At 39.7% G+C, this 16,383-nt stretch overlaps 1 protein-coding gene across 2 annotated transcripts in view; it reads right to left on the bottom strand.

The window, feature by feature from the left end:
- Positions 1–212: 212 nt before the first annotated feature.
- Positions 213–16,383, bottom strand: part of STAM (signal transducing adaptor molecule) — a 61,199-nt gene continuing 45,028 nt past the window's right edge. Inside the window, exons 12-14 of one of the 2 annotated variants that reach the window (XM_073629725.1) lie at positions 14,539–14,692; positions 14,206–14,378; positions 213–12,559 (exon numbers count right to left, since the gene is read on the bottom strand). In XM_073629725.1, coding sequence (XP_073485826.1) covers positions 12,343–12,559; positions 14,206–14,378; positions 14,539–14,692 — 544 coding nt within the window. In that variant the 3' untranslated portion in view covers positions 213–12,342. Of the gene's footprint in view, positions 12,560–14,200; positions 14,379–14,538; positions 14,693–16,383 lie in introns of both variants that reach the window. The other variant, XM_073629726.1, reaches the window with a different exon arrangement.

Raw genomic sequence — 16,383 nt, 5'->3', positions numbered from 1 at the left:
ATATTGATTATTGCATTGTATATTTATTTATATGAGTGACATCTGCCTAGCTTACACAGAATTTTTTTTCTATTTGGCTGACGGGCAAAATGGAGTGGCCTAGGGAGGGACAGTAAGGGAAAGAGGGGTTGTTAAGGGCTAATAAGCAAACCATGGCAAGAGAACCAAAATCACAGATGACTAACCAACAACAAAAAAATCCTTAGACACAATTATTGTTACTGTTTTATTATATTCTCATAACAGACAAAAGTTTGCAATGACTGAGAAACACAAAACAATGATGATGTCTGTGACACAAAGACCAAATTCAGCAAATTAACCCAAGTAAAGAAATAACTTACTTACTAAAATTAAACATTTCTATACAAGTGTATTTATGTACAAATGTATCCATAAAAACAGATTCACTGGAAAAAAGAATAAAAGAAAAAAAAAAAAAAAAAGTAGTTTTTCATTAAAATAATGTCCTGGGAAAAAAAAAAAAAAAAATTAAAAACGTCCCTTTATGTTGTTTAACAGGATACATATATTTTCCATTGCATACTGTAGTGGATGTCTTTAAAACAAATCGCGTCATTTTTATCCAACTCTTTGGTGCAAAATCTCATACCTCAAAATGCCATAAGGTCGCACAATAAACAATACAGGGAGCAAAGTGCCAAGCAGGATAACCGATGACAACCAATCAGAATTCACTTTAAGATGTCAGAACAGTATAAAATGGATTCAGGTTTGTTATCATAGGCAATGCGTTTTGGCTATAATAGGCTTTACCTTTCATACGGTTTTTTTTTTTTTTTAAATAAGACCAGTAAAAGTACAAAACACTATTTTTATCTTATCAAGGTACATTACCCAAACACAGATCCAGGATTAATTTAAAGAGTACCTGTAACCAATACAGCCATACATTTCTGACCAAGTAACATACACGTAAAAGTGACGTATTTATTTATTTTTTAGGTTAAATATATATTACATGTTCCCACTTTCTGGTGCATGAACATAAAAATACAAGGAGGGTTTATGGAAGAGTGTTTTTAATAACATTTATAAAAATTAAAAGTTTCAGTAGCTTATCAAAAATAATGGAGAGTGACATTTCCAGACAATATTGTTCTTGTACAGTCACCCTGTACAAAATTACCACTGCATGCGATTTATAAATTAAACTTGTTAGGTCTACAGAGAGTGAAAACCAATAAAGTGAAGCGAGGCATAGTATCCATATTCGCTGGGCGAATGTCACGAGCATTTACACAGCTGTAACACATTTTTTTGTCTAATGGATTTCCCCATGATAAAGAGTTCCATCCAATGGCCATAATGGGGTATTTTCCTGAAATACCTCAACTAGAAAAATACTGTATTATGGTACGTTGATCAAAAAATAAGCAGTTTAGACAAACATACAGGGAAAATTTGTTAAGACTGGGGTCATACAGAGCGAGAAAACCAATTAGATAGCAGTGGCGGCCGCTCCATTAGGGGCGGCAGACTAATCCATGCGCCTGGCCCCTAATCTACATGCAGGGCGCCGGACGCATTGATTTCAATGGGGTTGTGGTGTTTTTTTGGGGTTTTTTTTTTTTAAGCACATGAATAGGGCTCGAGGCTCCAATTGGTTTCAAAAAGGGTGGGCTTGGGGCGCAGAGCACTGCACAAAGCTTCCACTAACCGCTCAACAGTGCAATGCCAGAGCCTCTCCTGGCCACTGAAGTTCTGGTACTGGACTGTTAAATGGATTCCGGGTTCTCTCCAGGCACATTGGATTTGTTGTTAAGATAAAAACAATTTCACGTCTGCATCTCACCAGTAATGTTAGTTTACAAACTCAGTAAGACATGACATGTTCTGTTTAGGGTGCACTCACACTGGCAGCTTTAACAGTACCCGGGCACCGTTTACCCCTTTGGTTTGTGTAGTGTGCGTGCTCAGAATCATGCTGGGGAATGGTTAAGTGTACTGTGCCCAGGACCACTTGGAAGAGGTGTGTCCCAGGCACGGTTCACTTGTGGTCCAATACAGTTTCCATAGATTGAGCACAGAAACAGGGATCACTGTGGACCAATTGGCAGAACTGATGATGTAAGTGTGCCCGGAAACACCTGCTTACAGCCAGACTAGCAGGGCACTGGGGATAATTGAACCCAGGCATGGTTTAGGTCAACTGTGCCCAGTGTGAGTGTGCTCTAAGCTTACTTTGACACCCAACCCTTGAATAAAAGGCTGCATAATCAAGTTACACAAATGACACATAGTTCAGAGGGAAAAGGATACTGTTACATGCATATTTGTAAATGCAGTTAGTGCCCATTTTACTTAAAAGGTATATTTTACATTTTATTACATTACAAATATTTTGACCACCCATGTACGGATATCAGCATGCTAATGATTCTCCAGGGAATCTTCAAAAGATCTGGCAGCATATCAGCAGTTAAGCTAAAGTGGTCACTATTATGGTATTCCAGGAACTTCCACCAACACAACGGACAAATTAGGATGTCTACAGCTCTTTGTGTCCTGGGCAAAACTGCATACATGACACTGTGCTTGATCTTTTACTTGGTAAATCAGTTCATTTACAGACTAAACAGGACGTTCCCTTTGGAAAAAGAAAATCATGTCAGGTAGGCAATGCAAACAGTGTTTGATGAATAACATATACACCGAGGGCATGTTCGATGAAAACGTCATTTTATGATGTCTGAAGATCCAGAGATTTCCACTTTTCCTGTAAAAGCTGCCCATGGCTCAGCCCCCTTACACCCCCGAGCTTCCTTATTACTTCCCAGTAGGAAGGTTTGAGAAAGACCAGATACAACTTTTACAGAAAACAGACAAGATTTTCATATGACTTCAGCTGCACATATCTGTTGATCTGCAAATGGTTTTCATTCAGCCTCAGCTTACATAGTTTTTCACCAGGGTTTGTGATAGTTTTATTTTAAAAGGATTAGTTCAGCTTTTTTTTTCCCCTCTAAAAACAATAAATGCACATATTTTTGCAGAAAAAAAAAAAGTGCATTTAGTATTTTTCCCCGCAAGAGCCAAGAAAGCATTGCACCCATTATCAAGTGGATCAAGGGTGCAAGGTCAGGCTTCTGCAGACAAGCCCTGCAGCTTTCATACCTCCATATGGGCTGTTCGTTTAAAAGCTGTAAGGCTTGTGACTGAACTACAAGGGTGCTCATCAGTGCCCTCACAATTCATTCAGAACAAGCAGCTGTAAATTGCTGCAGACACGTGTAGACACCACCAAGTGTCTCTCTTTAGATTACCTTTTTTATGTCAGACAGTAAAGGAGTGGAGAAGCTAGTTCTAGTTTGCAGCAGGGATTGAGCTAATATAAGCAGGCATCTAAGTAGACATGTCCTAAGAAGGGGACCTGTTCTGTATCTGGTGGTTTTACGGCAGAAAGAAGAAATTCTGAAAACAGCCAATCATAACAAATGGTTTATAGCCTGCATTAAATAATGAATATTGTCTCAAAAGGGCAGATTCTCTATTAAAAAAGTGTCTGTCCACCTAAAAAAAATATTTTGGATACACATGGACACTGGAGGGTTAAACTATCTGCTGACTTTTTTTCCCCCTCTCTCAGCAGCTGCAGAGGTTGGGTTCTCTTTTCCAGATTTCCCAGCTCTGCATCCTCCAGAATCATGACTACTCCCATCTACAGCAGGGGTAGTACCTCGCCTTCGGCTGCTATCTCTATGAGCAGGGAGAATAACACATCCTTGTGATGCTTGCCTCAAGATAGTGGATTTGGGAGGTGCGGAGTTCTTACAATAACAGTCCTAGAGACACACAAAGCTACTGGCATATATCCAAATATCAGTGGACTGACAGATAATGACCAGTACACCTTAAAACAGGGCTCCTCAAAACTACGGCCCTCCAGCTGTTACGGAACTACACATCCCATGAGGCATTGTAAAACATTGACAGACATTACTAGGCATGATGGGAATTGTAGTTCCTGAACAACTGGAGGGCTTTAGCTTGAAGACCCCTGCTTTAAAGCATTGGATGTAAAAAGCGGAGTTATGCTGATTTTTTAAAATTTTTTTTTAAAGTGAGCAGCTACAAATACTGCAGCTGCTGACTTTTAAAATAAGGACACTTACCTGTCCAGGGCACCTGCGATGTCGGCACCCAAAGCCGTTCTGTTCCTCGACTCTCGGGTGGAGGCGCCATCTTTGGCATCACAGCCATTCGGCCACCTTGGGGCATTGCAGCCTGGTTCCCTACAGCGCATGCGCGGTCCCACTGGTCCCTTCTGTCTTCTGGGACCTGTGTGTCTCCCAGAAGACAGCGAGGGGGGGGGGATGGAGGAGGTGCCAGACATGGCGTAGATATCTGTGGATACTGCAGCTATCTATGCCCGGAAGTGGGAGCAAATACCTGTCTAATCTAGGTATCTGCTCCCCCCCTATAAGGTGCCAAGTGTGACTCCGGGGGGGGGGGTTGGATCCGAAAAGCGGAAGTTCCATTTTTGGGTGGAACTCCGCTTTAACCCAACTAGAGTTTGAATCTGCTAAATACATTCTAGGTGCATCAAAACAAAAAAGTCTTATAGTTAATTTGCGTTTCCTTTTTTGTTGTTTTTTGGCAGTTGACTTCTGTTTTATGAGCGACTAATGACTAGCTGGTTTTAATGAAGCTGCATGCTGCTTTGATCTTTGACTTGCTCATGTTGTGATTGGCCACTGCCTTCTTTGCATCTGATATATGGTCAGGGCTCTGGGCAGCAGGAGGCGAGCAACACTCTTAATATAACACTCTTAATATCGCTCAAAACCTTTTTATAGTCTCATTGCATTAGTTTATGCTACTTCAGTTACTATTCTGTCATACACTCCTCTGGACCTTCCTAATGCTGAAGATGGATACAGGACACCCATTTCTGCATTGTCAAGGACGTCTTTATTTAGGAAATCTCTGCCCCCGAGTCTGCTTCTTGTTAGTTTAGATCTCTCCACCACCTATTATACCTTTCTCTCAAAAGCAGATTGCTCATCATGTCTTGTTTTTTGTAATAAAATATATATATATATATATATATATATATATATATATATATAAATTTTCTCTCTCTCTCAACAGATTATCGTATAGTGAACGATTGATACATTTTAACAATAAGTGAACAATAGAGTCATAAGGAATCCTTTAAGGTTCATAAAACGTGTGAAAAGTCCAAATCCGCATACGAGCATCCAAGTGCCATGAAAGTGCTCATTGCTCAAATGTGAAACTCTGCTTGTTTAACTTCCTCAATATGTAACTACCCGTTGCGTTAAAACATTGTTGATAAACATCACACTAGGAGGCTTCTCCTTTTTTTTTTCCCCTTTAACTGATTCCTTTGTTGTCTGGTGGCTTGAGGGCTTAGCTTGCTGTGGGGAAATCATTGCTAAATCCTTGCTGGCGAGGTCACAAACATAACTGGAAGTCCGACGGTGAGAGCATCGGTCATCCTTTGAAAAAAAGAACTTGTGATCTTTTTTTATTTGAGATCATTCCTGACCGGTAAGAGGCTTAAGCCTCGTACACATGATCAGATTTTCGGACAAACTTCCATCCATTTTCTTGGTGCATGCTAGTCTTATATCGAAAGTGAAGATGTTACTCACCATATAAAATTTCTCGTACAACAGAATTCAACTTCAGTGAGGTCATGTGTTAAATAGTTTTGTATGCATTTTCATTTCTGAGCATGCGTTGTCTTAGTCTTACGATTTTTTTCAGGCGAAAACCATACTAATTAAAAAAAAAAAAAAAAAAATAATATCAGACATTGTGTCCACGTGTGATTAAAATTTAATAGTCTGCACATCCAGCTTTTGCCAAATAAGGACATAGCATTGCTGAGCCGTGGGGTGTGCACTCATCTGGACCTTCCTAATGCTGAAGATGATGGATACAGGACACCCATTTCTGCATCAAGGAGGTCTTTTGTCATCCGAAAAATTGGAATCGGCTGTCGAAAGCACCATACTAACAATCCGAGAATCAGCAGATTTGTTCAGACGAAATTTTACTTCCAATTTTCGTATAGTGTGTACGGGCCTTTAGAACCAGCGCCTAGAACACTGGAGCACGAGTCGGTTTACATGTGAGCACGTTCATGGAACTTGGATGATCGTTTGTGGATTTGGACTTTTCACACGTTTTATGAACTTATGGATTCCTTATGACATTATTGTTAAAAATGTATAGAATGTTCACTTAACTATAGAATTTGTTGATATATCAGATTTAAAATTTTAAAGGGACAGCGCACTTTTCTTTATATGATTTGATTTCAGGTGCAGCAGTCATTTATTCATTTAAACCAAGTGCAAGGCTATATAAATATTTTTTGCTTTTATAGTTTATTTTCTTTCTTAAGCAGTCACAGCCTGAGTAGAAAGGCCTGCATCCTGCCAGCAAGCCCCCTGCTGAGTCAAACCTATAGCTCTGTAATAAGCAAGGCTCCTACTCCCTACTATTTGGAGAGCTATAAGTCTTACTCAACAAGTAGGGTGCCAGTCTCTGCAAAGAGATCACCAACGTCCTACAAAGCAAGGGTCCTTCTCAAAAGCATGGTGGCAGGGGGTAGGCTTCTATTCAGGCTGTGGCTGCTTTAAAAAAAAAAAAAAAATTAAAATAAGACTTTGCACACCTAATTTTTGAATGCAACCAGAATGTATTTTTCTGATTTAAAGTGAGAGTTCGGTTGGGATAAAAATTGGTGTGATATCCATGACAAATCAGGATATGGGATGGTCTCAGTCAACATTTATACAGGGCTGTCATAAAGCACATCTACACTCAAGGTCTGCTTAAAATGACACCATAAGTCCCAGTTAATAAGGGGGGGGGGGGGGGTGAGAACCACACATTTCACATCACAGGTGCCCAGCACTAGTCAAAGAAGGCAGACTGCTGGAAGAAAGATTAAACAATTGAACAGTGCCTGTGGCACTCCCATGTGGTTGGTGCACAGAAAGACTTTACTTGGTGGCAGAACAGTCAATTTATAAATCTTGAACACCAACCAATAAAAGGCACTATTTTCAATCATGTGACTTTAATTTTGTGCCTTTTCTGAAAGCAGGTATTCTTATCCTTGTGTGTTAGCTATGTGAACTGAACCTAGAGCATCTTACTAGTCTACCCTCTTAAGTAGGTAGTACAGTTCTTAAAGAATGTCCAGTATGAGTAGAATAATAGGATTTTTGTACTTTCCCTAAAATTCTTCTCTTTGAGTCCACTGAGGGACACAGGAATTTTGAGAATTCTTAGAGTCAGTTATACTGCCGCCTACAAGAGAAAAAGGACCCTGGAAACAAAGCCGTTGGCCAGCACAGGATAATTGTCTCAGTTTTGTAGCAAAGTAGTACTGAGAGCAAGGCATAAACACAGAGGAGCTCTGTGTCCCTCAATGGACTCCAAGCAAACCAATTCCAACAGCAAAATGCAGGGAAATGAAGATATGGTGAAAAGATGGTAACATGCGGACACTCATTCTTGATGACCACAAAAGTCAGAAAAGGGAGCTGAAATCAGGTCAGGTGAAATCCATTTGGAATAGTTGGATTCCAAATAAGGCATTCATAACGGGAGATCCAAATTGGGAATGTTAAAAAAAAAAATAGAAGGAAAAAACCCTTGAAACTGTTTGCCACAGGAACTGGGACTATGACACCTTAAGCTAGGGGACCCGAGAGACATGTGCCAACCTCTGGGGCAACAGAAGGTGGTGAAAAAGAAGCAGGGAGCTAAACTCCAGTTGTAGCTCTTGGATACCACTTTTGGCAGGCAAGCCACAGAGAAAGAAGCCATCTAAGCAGCCCCCAATTTTAGAAAGTGTAGGTCTGAATGCCCAGAATGTTTGTCTAAGGATTTCAGCAGACTGAGTTGCAGACCGGGAACTTCAATTAGAGAGTCTACATAAGGAGAAAAAAAAAAATATATGAATAAACTTTTAGCAGCCAGGGATGAGAAAGACTAGGCTATTCTGCAAGATTCTTCCACTGAGGAAGACGGGTGTCCTAGCTGTCAGTTACAATCTGCATAAATTGTTTTTTCTACAAAAAACCAAAAGAGACATTGTCCCTTAAAAAAAAAAAAAAAAAAAAAAAAGAAGAAGTTTTCCCATGCAGCTGTGCTCGCCCTGCACAGGTTAAGGGATTAAAGGAGTATATAAACTCAACATTTCATATTCCTGATATGTGCATGCTGTACCATTTACTTGTATAAAGCAGTATCCTGCTCTCTTTATATAGCTTCCTTTGTGTGAAATCCCTGGTGTTCCTGCCAGTCCCTCTGCTTTCCTATTAAAAACTGACCACACTAAGCAGAACACATAATGGTCAGTTTTCTGGCTGTGCTAGGAACTCAGCTTGCTCTCCTCCAATGACCAGACTTGCCCTGACACACACACACCCCACCCACCACCCCGCCCCCTCTGCACAGCCATTCACTGGGTGTATGCTGCTGTTTCTCCTCCCTGAGCTCCTAACGCAGCGTAGAACAGAGGCTATGTGATTACTAATAACTTTGTAAATTTTACTTGTTGGCTGTGCCGTTCCGTGGGCAATTTTTTTTTTTTTTTATACATACACACAAATGTTTTGCCTTTCATTTCTATCTTAAGGTGAGCATTCACATATACTTTAACTGCTCTTTTTTATCTAGGGGCAATGAGAAAGGAGATTTACTTACCTAAGCCTCCAATCCTCCCAACACAAAACCAGTTCTGCACCCCCGCACTCCAGCAGTCTTGAGTTGTGGACTGTTTCTGACATCATCAAGTAAAGAGCAGGCGCCAAAGACTAGGAACAGTTCACCGCTGGACCATGGGGGGTGCACAGTTTTCCAGTGGAATAAAGGAATGGGCGAGTAAAAACTCTCACCCCTAGGCAAAAATGAGCAGTTGCCCCATGTAGTGCAGGTACAGCCCCACTGCATGTGGAAACTTTTTTTTTTACTTGGGATTTGGGCTTTAAAGACAATGTAGAACAAATATTTCTGATACAACCACATTTCAGCATCCAAACCAGGGTGCCAAACAGGAGTACTGACTAGGATTAAAAAAAAAAATCCCTCTAATTAAAGCTGCTTCTTCAGTGAATAATGGACAGCAAGATTAAAAACGGTAACTTTATCTGTATAATCCATAGCAAACAAAGAGAAGGGCTCCCCCATGTGGTTAACCTGCAATACAGGAGGTACAAGTTAAGTATAAAACAGCTTTTTAATTTATAAAAAAAAAAAGCCCATTAGCTACACTGGCTTCTGTAGTAGATCTAAACAGCCTCAGTACTAACCTGAGAAAAACTTAACCCATTAAGGCCGGCTAGACACTCATAACGGTGAGCTAGAGAAAAAGGAACGGGAAAACTGCCTCATTTCTGGACCTGAATAGCAGAGTCCTGCGGTAACTGAAACAGAAAATGGAGTCTTCAGAGATGAGGTCAGATGAACTGCTGCATCTCTGGCCCGACACCCCGTCACGGAATCCCCATGTTTACTGGCCGGAACCCCCATACATACTGGCCTGACCTTAACGGATTCCTTGGCTGACCAGAAAGGTTTCCAGGATTTTCGTGTCTGGTCTGAAATCATCAGCAGTTGTAGATGACTGGAGAAGCTTAGAAGAATGCAGAGCTAGTGCAGAGAGAACACCCATAATAAAAACCGTGCACTAAAATCTCCAGGATTTTACATATCTGGCATGAATCTACCAGTGGATGTTGGTTGTGGAGGGATTTCCAGGATTTTATATATCTTGCATTAAATCTACCGGGGCTGTAAGCCGACTGGAGTAACTTCCAGAATTTCATATATCTAGCATAAATCAACCTAGAAGCTGTTAAAAAGTTGAACATTCTTCCAAAATGAAAGAGAAAACACAGCAGACCAGAAAGAAACACGTCCACTCTCATGACGACACTAGCAAAAACTGAGGTATGATGGTTGTTGGCGGGGTTATCCCAAGCTTTTATTTTTGTTGCCATTGTCCATTTCACCTGTAGGCAGCAATATAATTAACAGTCTAAGAATTCTCAGAAATCCCTCAATGGATGACAAACATTACATGTATTCTACATTTTCTGATAGGGGACCAACTTTGACATTCTCCTTCAGATTCTCCAAAAAAGTGAATTCTAGAATTAGTAAAGTACTACAGGTTATCTTTACAAAAATATAGTTTAACCGAAAGTACAATGTCACCATCAAATTAACTTTTATGGTCACTGGTGAAAAGATTCACGACACATCGCTACCTGCCCACCACGTGTGTGTGACAATGGTTACAGAAAGCATAAGCATCATTCAGTCAACTTTATCCAATACATCTTGTACTTTTGTAGTGTATGATACAACATTTAAAGTGAATTAAGGTCAGTGCAATCTAGGTCTTGTTCAACGTATGGTTACCTAATAGACTAAGGAAATAAAAAAAAAAAAATAAAAAAAAAAAGCAATGTTTAAAATGGACCTGTAACTTTATAGCAGACATAATGTCGCAAAAGGAGATGGATAGCTAGTACTTTCAGCTAATGGAGCCATCACCTTTTAGGTAAAAAAAAAAACATATATAGAATACATCACTAAACTTTTTTTTTACCCGTAAAAAAAAATAGAAGCTTGCAGTAAAAATTTTTGTTATCGGAATAGCAACCTTAAAATGTTTTTACCTAGGCCCGGTTCCCACTGCCGTGACTTTGAAGTCGACATCCCAGCATGACTTGCAGACGACTTCTTTAACAGACATTAATGCGAGTCGTGCCGAAGTCGCACCAAAAGTAGTGCAGGATCCTTTTTCTAAGTCAGTTAACCAGGTCGCTCCTATTATAAAACGGATTCATGGCACTTAATGGGGTATGACTTGTGCTCTCAAAGCCGCAGTGCACATCACACCAGTGTGAACCAGCCTGATGACATTACACACTGGAAGACTTCGCCTTCCTGTGCTTAACAGATTAAGTCATCAATGAGGCAACATACAAAGCTCGTCTGCTACCTTAACAAAAATTGTGCACGGCAACCTCAGTGGGCAGATCAAGGTTAAAAACTTGAAAAAGGTTAAGTTCACCTTTTGAAAAAAAAAAAAAAAAAAAGAGAAGAAGAGGAGGAAGAGATCTTTTTGCAGGTAAATTAAAAAAAAAAAAAAAAAATGCACATTTACATTTTTTTTTATATTGCATCCTGTAAAGCTTTGCACCTGCAATCATTAAATCAAGGCCTGGATCCTGCCGCTCAGGCAGGCAATTACTCAATGGCAGGAAGAATCAATGAACTACGAGAGTGCTCACCAGTTCATTGAGAACTACAATCCATAAGCCGCAATGGCTGTAAGTGCTTGTAGCCAATTCACAGGAAACTGAATGAATGACGCAGCCTTGTGGGCCGGAGCCCCGCGCGGTTGTGCCGTTTTCAAATTATGACAGCAGGTGCATAGAAGCATGTTACACCCTAAATATGGGTGTAAAGGTGCATAGAAGCATGTTACACCCTAAATATGGGTGTAACAACTCTTAAATGTGAAGAAAGGCTGATTTACACTTGTGCATATTCCAGGTGCATTTTGCATTTTTTCAATACACATCTTTAAGCCATTAAAGTCTATGGAACCAAATCCAGAAAAAAAATACTCTGGCCCTTTCCATAAAATGCACAGATGTGAACTACATCCATAGGAAACCATGTTAAATGGACTGTAGTGTGTGTTTCTGCAAAACTGAAAATGCATAGGTGTAAACCAGGCCTTATCCTTTAGAGCAGGCTATAAAAATTCTGTCTACTAACTTGTAAAACTGGACTGTTACACTCATCATTATGCATCAGCACAGCACTGAGAGCACAGAGGGATGATGGGACATGTCATTTTACTTCCAAATTAAAAATGACTATATTTCACACACTCATCCATATTGCAGAACCTCTCATCCACTAGAAAAAGGGCGTTCGTATTATCTCCTGAAGAGAAGCATATTCGCAAATACAGTTTATAAAAATCCCTTTCCAACACAGGTAGCAGATCTGGGCAAAGGATACAATAAATTATTATGCATAGCAGATGTGTAACAGGTAGAACTGAGAAGAAACAATATAAAAAAAAAAAAAGCCATAAAACAAAGTAGAGTCAGAACTTTTCCTTTAAAAATACACTAAAACCTTTACAGTACTAAGTAGTGTCTGGTCTTCGCCTGACTTTTTCTTAAGAGCATTATATCTGCTACAAAGTGACAGGTGCACTTTAACAAAGAATGAGGTCACATTACTTACAGGTATTATATAGGTGCTAGGGCTAATATATAAAGTCCAGGATGCTAGGACCTATAGGAGAGCTTTCTGTTGGTAAGTCTGTTGTTGATCTTGGCTGGCTGTGGGGGGAGATAGCGCTGCAGGGGGTAGTGTGTAATTTGGGACCTGGGACATACTGGTACCAGTCTGATAAATAGTGAGATCTCCAGCAACAGGGGCAGAGTTGGCGCTATAACCAGCAGCTGGGTTGATGTATGTGCTTGCTGTACTGGAACCGACCATTGTGGCTCTATAAAGCAAGGAGAGAAGATAATTGGTCAGTAAATGAAGTAAATAACATTATTCCACTGAAAAAAAAAAAAAAAAAAAAAAATCATAAGACAGAGTGCAGAATTGTACATATTATAAACAGATCCATCACAAACCTGCTTAACTCAAACTTAATTCAAAATTAGCAGAAGCCATCTTTAATGAAACTCACGTGTCAAAGCCATCAATAGGTTCAGAAATATAAGCAGCAGAAATTATATGCAAAAATTGACTTTCTGTAAAAGCCCAGCATGATCCTGCCCCCTTCTCAAAACTCCCCATTGGTCCTTAACATCCTGTTAGAAATAATAAGATTTATGTAGTGGCACAGTGCAGGACACAAGCTATTCAATCATTATGACTGGGACATTCAAAATCAATCCAGATGAGGGGTGCACAGCAAAGCAAAAACAACAATCTTAGAAATAGATGCCGAAAGCTGAAAGCCCACGAAGCACTAACAGGTCTTGCAGACTGCGCCTTAACAGGGAAGGGAGGAACCCAATTCCTCAGACCATAGGCTTCAATGAGAACTTATCTGATTCACATAACGGTGGAATGAGAGGCAGGGAGACCCTTGCAGGAACCTACAGGAGGCAGGAGGCCGAGAGGGCCCAAGCATGAGAACCAAGGGACAGGAGTTTGTCCCAAGGCAGGAAGAACCTGGAAAGGGCTGTGGCCTAGTTAGGCCCCAGTTAGAATCACTCCCTAGGGAACACAGTTAATCCCTTGATCGCTCCCAAGTATTAACCCCTTCTTCCCTGCCAGCGACATTTACACAGTAATCAGTGCATTTTTATAATACTGATCGCTGCGTAAACTGTCGGCGCTATATAAATCCTGAATAATAATAATAATAATAATAATAATAATAAATGCCAATGGTCCCAAAAAAGGTGTCAAAAGTGTCCGATATGTCAGCCAGAAAAATCGCTGATCACCGCCATTACTAGTAAATAAAAAAAAAAAATAAAAATTTTTAAAATTAATAAAAATGACATAAATCTCTCCTCTATTTGGCAGATGCTATAACTTTTGCACAAACCAATCAATAAACGCTTATTGCGATTTTTTATTACCAAAAATATGTAGAAGAACACATATCGGCCTAAACTGAGGAAAAAAATTGCTTTTTTAAAAAAAAATTGGGGATATTTATTATAGCAAAAAGTACAAAATATTGTGTTTTTTTCAAAATTGTCGCTCTTTTTGTTTATAGCGCAAACAATAAAAAAAAAAAAACGCAGATCAAATACCACCAAAAGAAAGCTCCATTTGTGGAGAAAAAAAAAAAAAAAAGGACGTCAATTTTGTTTGGGTACAATGTCGCACGACTGGGCAATTGTCAGTTAAAGCATCGCAGTGCCAAATCGCAAAAAATGGCCTGGTCATTGAGCAGCCAAATCTTCTGGGGCTGAAGTGGTTAAAAAGTTATACCAAGACATTTTTTTCTTTAGTTTCTATGGTTCTGCACCTTTTGCTGGGTCAAATAAAGAATTGAACAGAGAATTGGTTTTTAAAGCTCCGTCAAAAAATGAGTCACAGCTACAAAACTACTTAAAAAGGAACAAACACAAAGTTATTGTTTACATTGCACTTAAAGTACAAAAAAACTATTCACATTACTTATAGGAAGCTTGCGGAGACTGGCTGGCCAGCTCAGAGCCTGCAGGATGTGGAGCCGCCGTTTGGCTTAGAGACGGAAGTTGTTCTGTAGGAATAGAGTAGGTCTGAACGTGGCCCATCTGTGCATTTCCGGTGACAAGATAGGTGGCATTCGGATGTTGTCCTTGATATGCCTAAAATGGGAGACAAAAATGAGAAACAGAAAATCAACCAAAAAAAAAAAAAGCCTGCAAAGATGCTGAGCATTACCTTCCTGAATGATAAGCTTTATCAACACAAAAGTAGGATTTCCCCTCCTATAGGACAATGCAGGACACACAGGAATGACATTACCTGCTGTGGAGCAGCCCCTGCTGGCGGCATGTAGTACTGCTGGTTCTGCATCTTGGCATACATTGAATACATGGGGTCTTCATTCATTAATTTTGTGTATAAAGAAAGTGCTTCCATGACTTTCACATTCAGTTCTGATAGTTCAGAGTGCTTCCTGGAAAACAGGATACAATTACCAAATTAGTTTCACATTTTTTATTTTTTTTTTTCAGAAAAAAAAAAAAAAAAACAACTAGTTTTAAATTCACAAATTTTTTGAAGCCCGACTCCAACCCAAACTCTTAGCTTAGGATAGCAGCTTTTTATTGTGTCCCCATTTAGGAGATTTCTCCTGTATGGCTGATAGGTGTCAGATCACGCAGGAAGTGAGGGGAAGTCGGACACGCACACACTGTCCAAAAGTGGGGTGATGGTGTTGGTAGCAAAAGGCTGGAAACTGGACACTGTATTGCTAGGAGCAGTATTAAAAGGGATATCTACACCCAAAACCAAAAATGTAACATACTACAGCTTACTAGACATTAGATCTGGTGGCTGAATTTGTTTTCTTTTTTCAAGTGAAAAACATTTTCAGCAAGTACAAAAACTACCTGTTGATCTTGCCAGAAATACAATGTCTTAGTTACTGTTTTGAAACAGAACACGAAAAAAACAAGTTTATCTTAAGTTTGTCTTCTATAAACTACCAATCCCATCTGCCCTAATGTAATGGAAAGGAACAAAGGCAGACATGTTGGAAGTCCAGCCAATCACAGCTCCCTCCATAGATACAGTGGAGCAGTATGAGTAGCAAGGCCACCCATAGACAAGAAGATTGTTATTTGCAGGATGACCAGGTGAAAATATTAGATAAAAACGAATGCAGCCAACACGTCTATGGCCTGGTAAGCTGTAATATAATATTAAAATTTTTTGTTTTTGGGTATAGATATGCTTTAAATACTTCATTGGTTGAAAGCAGCGATGGATCACTGGGTTTGGTAACCTCTTTGCATCTTATTTTCTTTACACAGTTGAGAAACGTGAACTATCCACTTTAAAGCTCTAGTCCAATGCGATCCTAACATATGCTTGGTAAGTTAAACTAATTGCAAATGACCACCTTGTAAAAACAAACAATCTATTCAGTTTAAAAAAAGAAATGGGAAAAAAAAAAAAAAAAAACACACAACACACACCCCCCCCCCCCCCCCCAAATAACTCCCCCCCCCTTTTTTTTCTTTAATAAGGTGATCACATTCCATCTGTTACCTCTGTTCTCAGCAGCATAAGAGCTGAGGGGAGGAGAAGCAACAGCAGTACATGGCAACAGCTTCTCAGTGAGAGGTTGTGCAGGGGGTGGCGTCAGGAGAGCAGGCTGAGCTCCCCACAGCCAGCCAGAGAACTGACCACGTTGTGTTCTCCTGTTTATGGTGGTCAGTTTTCAATAGGAAAGCAGAGAGACCGGCAGGAACAACAATGATTTCACACAAAGGAAGCAATACAAAGAACAGGAGACTCCTTCGTATAAGTACAGGGTACAACAGACACATATCAGGAATACAACCCCTGGCAAAAAGTATGGAATCGCCACTCTTGGAAAATGCTCATTCAATTATTTAATTGTGTAGAAAAAAAAAAAAAAAAACGAATCACAGACATGGCTCAAAACTATTTTCAGTTAGCATTCCAAAATAAGAAAAACTGTAGTGCATTGCAACTGTTTTTGCAGATCAAGCAGAGGGGAAAAATATGGAATCAATCAATTCTGAGGAAAATATTATGGAATCATGAAAAAAAGAAAAAAAAAAAAAAAAACAAAAAAACACAACACTTTGTTGCACCACCTCTGCATTCTCTGAAGCA

Source organism: Aquarana catesbeiana, linkage group LG05, assembly GCF_042186555.1.
Source record: "Aquarana catesbeiana isolate 2022-GZ linkage group LG05, ASM4218655v1, whole genome shotgun sequence".
Taxonomy (NCBI): Eukaryota; Metazoa; Chordata; class Amphibia; order Anura; family Ranidae; genus Aquarana; species Aquarana catesbeiana.
The sequence above is the reverse complement of the archived record's forward strand: the minus strand, read 5'-3'. Positions and strand labels throughout refer to the sequence as shown.